This window comes from Gavialis gangeticus, unplaced genomic scaffold (assembly GCF_001723915.1).
Source record: "Gavialis gangeticus isolate Ggan-Ray unplaced genomic scaffold, GavGan_comp1, whole genome shotgun sequence".
NCBI lineage: Eukaryota > Metazoa > Chordata > Crocodylia > Gavialidae > Gavialis > Gavialis gangeticus.
The window spans coordinates 16,600,732-16,607,642 of record NW_017729001.1 but is presented as its reverse complement, the minus strand read 5'-3'; the positions used below and the strand labels follow the sequence as shown (position 1 = coordinate 16,607,642).

Here is a 6,911-nt window from a genome sequence, read left to right as displayed (position 1 = left end):
CTGCAGACATCCCCTCAGCCAAAGACTTAAACCCATCTCAGTGCTGCTGTTACAAGTTGATGGCAGAAACCTTACCTTTCGCCATGTTCAAAATTGACTTTTGTGTGCTTCAAACATTGTCAAAAAATGACTTCCTTGCTGCTGGTAATAACTTTCTTTGGACTAACTGTGTTGTTGGGAGAGATGTTAGCTGAGCTTTCAGATACGCAAAGCCCTTCCAGGCTTGTGTAACTTCTCCCAACTATATACGACAGGGGTGGGCAATTATTTTGGGTGGGGGGCTGCTTACTGAGTTTTGGCAAGCCATCAAGGGCCGCATGACAGGCAGCCAGGGACAGATGAATATTAATTTTCTAAATTTTTTAGGGGCCCCAAGGGCCAGATAGAATGGCCTGGTGGGTCGCGTCCAGCCCGTGGGCCACATTTTCCCCACCCCTCCACTACAGTCCCGGAAAAATCATGGAGCAGGTCCTCAAGGAATCCACTTCTAAGCACCAGGAGAAGAAGATGATTAGGAACAGTCCGTATGGATTCACCACAGGCAAATCATGTCTGACCAACCCAAATGCCTTCTATGATGGGATGACTGGTTCTGTGGGTATGGGGAGAGCAGTGGATGTGATAAAACTTGACTTTAGCAAGGCTTTTGATAGGTCTCTCACAACCTTCTCACAAGCAAACCAAGAAAGTACAGGTTGGATGAATGGACTGCTAAGTGGATAGAAAACTGGCTGGATCATCAAGATCAATGGCTTGATGTCTAGTTGGCAGCTGGTATCAAGTGAAGTGTCCCAGGGATGGGTCCTCATGTCAGTTTTGTTCAAAATCTTCATCAACGACCTGGAAGATGGGATGGAGTGCACCCTTAGTAAGTCTGCATATTACTTTGGTTCCAAAGAGGATGGAGCTAAGCTGTTCTCAGTGGTGGTAGATGATAGAACAAGGAGCAATGGTGTCAAGTTACAGCAAGGGAAGTTTAGGTTAGATATTAGGAAAAACTCTCATGGGGAAGGTAGTAAAGCAGTGGAACAGATTACCCAGAGAGGTAGTAGAATCTCCATACTTAGAGGTTTTTAAGACCCAGCTAGAGAAAGTCTTGCCCAGGGTATCTAGTTGGGGATGGTTTTGCTTGAGCAGGGCATTGGACTAGATGACCTCCTGAAGTCCCTTTCAACCCTATCTTTTATAATCCTCTGAGTATCTTTGACATCCTTATGTTAGGGGAAAAAAGCGAGTGGAAGAAAAAGGCTTCAAAATTAAAAATGTTCCAGGCCTGATTTTAACATCATGAAGAATCAAAACAGGATAAAAGTCTTTACTGGCTTGAACTTGTGCTCTTAAGATTGCTTAGCGAGCTGTCTATTTAATGACCCTAAATCTGGCACAAAAGGCAAGAAGATTGTTGGTGGCTTTTTCTAAATCTGATCTAATCTACAGGGTTTTTTCCTTTATGATGCTTGCGGTTTTAAAATAGCAGTTCCACATCCCAACTTTTTCTTTCCCTTTTTCTCTCTCTCTTGCTTTCCCGGAGTCAACCACAACATCAATCTGGTCTTTGATCTGATCTCGGAACACGTTCTGAAGGAGATTCTCTTGGTGATCGTGGCTGCTGGCTTATACAACAGGAACTGCAACACTAGCTTCTGGGGCAAAAATTAAAGTTGGATGGAAATTAATAAAGAAGTTACCACATACAACTAAGGATTCTGATAATTAAAATGGCAAGTATGTGTACAGTGCAAATGGGTGAACTTATGTTTTCCTTTGATGCTTGTGCTCAGTGCCCACTAAAAGACTTTGTATGAATCAAACCAAGAGCCTCCCTTTCAAGTCTCTTTCAACCCTATCTTTTATAATCCTCTGAGCATCTTTGACACCCTTATGTTGGGGGGGGAAAAGCGAGTGAAATCTGAAAATGCTGCACCGTGGCATGAAACAGTTCTGAAACTGCAATAGAAAAGCCAAAGCCAGCTGGGTCAAAACCAAACGTAGATCTGTGTACAGCTGTGAATTTGGAAGCCTTGAGCCAAGTCATGGTCTTGTTGGACTTTCCAAAAATGATCCTCAGTAGTGGCCAAGTTTGACCTTGGGGCTCAATACCTGTGGCTTTTACAAATGGTTAAGACCAGCTGGAGAGGCTATCAAGCAGTTGGGCTTCCAAAGTAAGAAAGCGTTTGCGGGTTAATGAACTTATTTTCTGGAGCTGATCATCTTGATTGCATAAAAGGATTTTAGTAACTCATTAGTTGGGTGAGAAACAGGAAAACTCCCTTAGTCATGTAGGACCTCTAGCGATTAGGCTAGTCTGGATGGAGCACCACAGTCCGATCCATGGAAGAAGCAGAGGGGAAAGTCCTTTCCTTTTAGCTGGTGAGTAAGGAGTGGACGGAGAGTAACGTTTTAAATGAGGTTTGTGGTTTCATAGGGACTTTTGTGCCCTCTATTGACTAGCTCACCATCGCGTCCTGCTGCATTTTTAATGAAATTGCAAGTGGAGAAGAGAAAGGAAAACGTATAGGAAGAAAGAATTCAAATGTTTTCGTGGTTTGCTACAGAGCTGCTCTGGGCAGGAGCTCAGTTCACAGCCCAACGCGACCCTGCCAGGAAAAGCAAGGCAGCCACCCGGGGCGCCGGCTGCAAGAGGTGCCGCAGGCCCCCGGCCCTGCTCGAGGGGCACACGAGAAGCCGGGGCAGCCGCCGCTGCTGTCATCGCCTAGGAGGCTGGCATGGGGGGAGGGGCGCCAAAGCGGCCGGAACCTTCGCTCGCGGCGCCGGCTTCCGGCCGGGGCCGGGTGCGGTGGGACGCCGCCGGGCCGGAAGTGGCTACAGCCGCGGCCTTCCGGGCAGGAGAGGTGTTTCGCAGCCCTCGGCTCTTTCCGGCCAGGCTCGTTCCGCGCGGACCCAGGCACAGCGAGGGGTACCCCGCCGTGGGCGGGCGGCGGTGTCTTCTCAGCGCAGCCCCCGCCGCCGCCGCCATGGGGAAGCGGCAGCACCAGAAGGATAAGATGTGAGGGGGAGTGGCGTAGGGGCCGTTGGGCTGGAGCCGTTTGGAATGGGGGGGTGGACTGAGAACGTGTGGGCAAGGAGAGGGGGAAGGGCGGGCAGCCGATGGGGGGCGCCAGTGTAAATACTGGAGTTGGGAGTCTTGTCCCTCATAGAGGTGAAGGGCAGCACAAGTCACGAATGCGGCGCCTCTAGCTGCCAAGGACAAGCTTCACAAAGGAGCTTTCACTGCTGGACATATTTCTGAGTTGTTTTATTTGCACCACCTTCGGGAGTTGGAAGATGCTTCGCTAGTGTTGGCCTTCCAGAGCATGCAGACTCTGCCAGCTCCTAGGGTGATACCACCCGAGGAAATGCTGCAGGCCTCAGAGCAACAGTGTGGTTGTGGAGTCTCGTTGTCCCACCCAAGGGGATAGCCTAGGATGTGTGCGGTGGCACGGGCCGTGCTCCTGGGGCAGGCCATAGTGCCACCGCACTTGTTGCTGCTGTAGGATTATTCCAATGTGGCACTGAGCATCAGGTGCCAGTTGTGTTGTCTGTTATGCCAGCCCAAACATTGGGACCTCATGATACTGACTGCCCCAAAGGGGCTGTGGAGGGTGAAGATGTGAAACCTTGTGTAGCTGAAGATATCTTATTTCTCAGAATGGCAGACCCAGTGAATATCAATAGTTCCTTAATATCTACTAAACAAAGTTAGCGCTACCCATAACGCAGCCAGAATTGACTGTTCTCCTTTCTTCTCTTTAGGTATATAACATGTGCAGAATACACAAACTTCTATGGAGGAAAGAAAGCAGGTAAGCAACTGAGTGCTGTGCTTAGATATTTGAGCGTTTACTTCTGGTGACAGTTTTTATTTTACAGGCTTGTTCTCACTTAGCTGTTGTTCTATCTGGAACAATGAACCCCACTGCCCTTGATTCCTTCTCCTTCCATCAGCCCTCCATAAGGTCTCTCTGCAACTGCTCTAATAAGTTGAAAATATATTTCCCCCTACTTATACATAGTTCAAGGTTTGTCTTATCCCTTTGATGCTTCTTCTGCCTTTGACACTGATGGATGCACTCTCCTTTGCCACATCCCCATCCTTGTGCTCTATGATCATACCCCCCCCAAGGTTTCATTGTTCATTTCCCATCTTATGTTCAATGTCTGTTTCTCTCTGTTGCCCTACTTTGTTAGAGTCTTTCAAGGCTCTGTTCTTAGCCTTTTCTCTTTCCCTGTATACCCTCCTGCCTGGTTTCCTCATGCTGCTGTGCAGTTAGCTATCACCTTTTTATTGTTGCCGTTCAGGTTGTTCACACCGCTCCTCTCCTGTGCCTCAGTCTTGCATTTCCTTCTTTCTGCTAAACCATCCTGGATAATTCACTGCCTTTTCAACATGGGTAGATGTAAATTCCTCCTAAATCCTCTGCAGTTCTCATATTTTCATCTGTGGTTATCTTCTTCCCAGTTATCCGAAGTTCCTGATGCCAGCTGCCTGGATATCTCTCCAACTCCAACCTGTTTCTCTCTTCAAAAATCAGTCTTATCTAAGCCTTGACATTCTTTCCTCCTCTTACTTTCCTTTTTCTTTGTCCTCCAACTAAATTGCTTGTCCATGACCCAAGTGGGCACGTCTACACGTGCATTTAATTCATAGCAATAAACTCCGGCACATATCTCACATTAGTTTATTGTTCCCAGGCCTGCTGTTTGAATATGTGCCCAGGACCTCAGAAGGTTGAGGCAGACCGGAGCAGCCCTGGCTGGCAGGGGGCCCAGGGGGTCATGCTGCCAGCCTGGGCCTGCTCCCATCTGGCTCAACATGCTGCAGGGGGGCTGGCTGGAGCACAAGTATGCTCCAGTGTGGGGCTAGCCAGTAGGCACCCCCTGCACTAAAGCACCCTCATGCCCTAGCCAGCCGGGTCAGCATCTGCAGATGCGTTGTTGCTTACAAAAAACTGTAGCAGGATAGTACCTGTATTTACAAGTACTAACCTGCTGAGGAGTTCATTAGTTTCTTGCAGCTGAATAGGCCACACATGTAGACACCAAGACATTTACTGTGGAACTAATTAAGCAACTCCACAGTAAACATCTTGTGTAGACATGCCCAATATCTTCCATCTGCAAGTATCTTCTCCTATTCCAAAATGTCCTCACCTCAACCACATCACCCCCATATTCCAATTTTGGCTTTCTTTACTCATTTTATGTTCTCTGTTAATTTTTTTTTCACTCTTGGCATTGAGCCCTGTTTCTGCTTTCGTCTGCTTATTGCAGCTATCTTTGCAAGTAATGTCAGTAGAAAGGCCTCTTCTGTATCCTTTTTCACAGACATTTCTCTCCTTTCCTTCTGGCTACCATTTGTGTTTGGAATGTCCTCTCCAAACTTGTATACATAGTGAATCTGATAGCATTTGGTATATTGTCAATTTCAGTGTTTCTTCTTAATAATAAGTCAAATTCTTTTGGTCTTTGGGTTTTTAAAATGGCAACAAGGGAGTGAGTTTAAAAATGAGGTAACATGATACAAAACCACAAACAAATGGAAAGGGAATAAAGATAAATCTGGAGCTATTTGAAATATCAGGCTTTATTCGTTTGTGTACTGTCATTTTTGGAGCAGACTTGAAGGTCCAAAGATACTGATTTACGAAGTGTTGACTTTTGTTTATAGTTTTGCAGGATTTGGAATGATTATCTTTGTTACCTATGAATTATTACCAGATGTACCAAATACTGTGACTTCGGAACTTGTATCATGTAGGGTTGATTAAAAGTGTCCGAAGAACTTTTCAATATCCAAATGACTGTTTATTCATAATTTTTTTTTTTTATATTTTTCGCAAACAGATATTCCACAAGCTAATTTTAGGCGCTTATCCTTCGATCATTGCAGGTGAGACACAAAATGACTTCTTTTTAAATTTTAAATTGTCCATCAGGTGATGTTTCCTAGTGTAACAGTTACTTTCACTCATTTGTGTTTGCTCCAGTATTATTTAGTAGGATGTTAAAACATTTTTGAGCAAGGAATGAAATTGTCCATACTGTATAATGATTTACATGTAGAGTTTGTGATGACTATGAAATTGAAAAGGGGCATATAATTTATAAAAACTTAGAAAGAATTTTCATGCAACATTCAGAAAAAAATACGCTTTTACTGTTGTCCTGATCTGGACTTGATGCTTCAATTGTGCCTTATTTAGATCTTTGGTCTGCCATTTCTTTCTGGCGCCCAGTGACTAAGTTGCTAGGAATTTTCATGTTTGGGTTATTTTGTGATTAGAATTTACTTCTCAGTCTACATGTGACACTACATTGCCATAGAAACGTGCTATGTTGATGTAGCGTCAGCGGGCAAAAACCATGATGCCGCAAGTATGTCGCCCGTTGTAGCAATGCGCTTCTTTGGTATAGCACATTGTTACAACGATGTAGCGGCTAAAAAGAACTTCATCATTGGCACAGCGCAGTACGTGCTGTTACTGTGCCAACATCTAGTAACAATGACACCCTAGGGGCAGGTGTAGGTATGCGCAGTGAGAAGATATAGTGATGCCAGAGTGAAAGAAGCCAAGATTAAATACAGGTAGATCCAGCTGAGTCAGCATGCTGAGTGTTAGCAGATATTTTCATTTATGGAGACCTGAGTTTAGTGTACAGACAGTGAATGAGGGTGTTGCTAACTTATTAGTATGCTTTTTCCAGTTGATTAACATGCAATGCATGTATTTTTTTCCTAGCTTATCCCTGCAGCCATTTGAATATCCAGTTTGTACACCAGAGGGAACAGTCTTTGACTTACTGTAAGTCATACCCTTTTTACCTTGTTTAAGCTTTGTGTAACCTAAGGGACTTGTTCAAGGTTATGGTCAGAATTGGTGTTGAAGCTGGACACTCACAAGTTCACGTTC

The 6,911-nt window shown here is 45.2% G+C and overlaps 1 protein-coding gene across 1 annotated transcript in view; it reads left to right on the top strand.

Annotated features, from left to right (window-relative positions):
• Positions 1 to 2,835: 2,835 nt before the first annotated feature.
• PPIL2 (peptidylprolyl isomerase like 2) overlaps positions 2,836 to 6,911 on the top strand; it is a 152,828-nt gene continuing 148,752 nt past the window's right edge. Inside the window, exons 1-4 of the mRNA XM_019506953.1 lie at positions 2,836 to 3,007; positions 3,754 to 3,803; positions 5,845 to 5,890; positions 6,741 to 6,803. Coding sequence (XP_019362498.1) covers positions 2,976 to 3,007; positions 3,754 to 3,803; positions 5,845 to 5,890; positions 6,741 to 6,803 — 191 coding nt within the window. The 5' untranslated portion in view covers positions 2,836 to 2,975. The remainder of the gene's footprint in view (positions 3,008 to 3,753; positions 3,804 to 5,844; positions 5,891 to 6,740; positions 6,804 to 6,911) is intronic.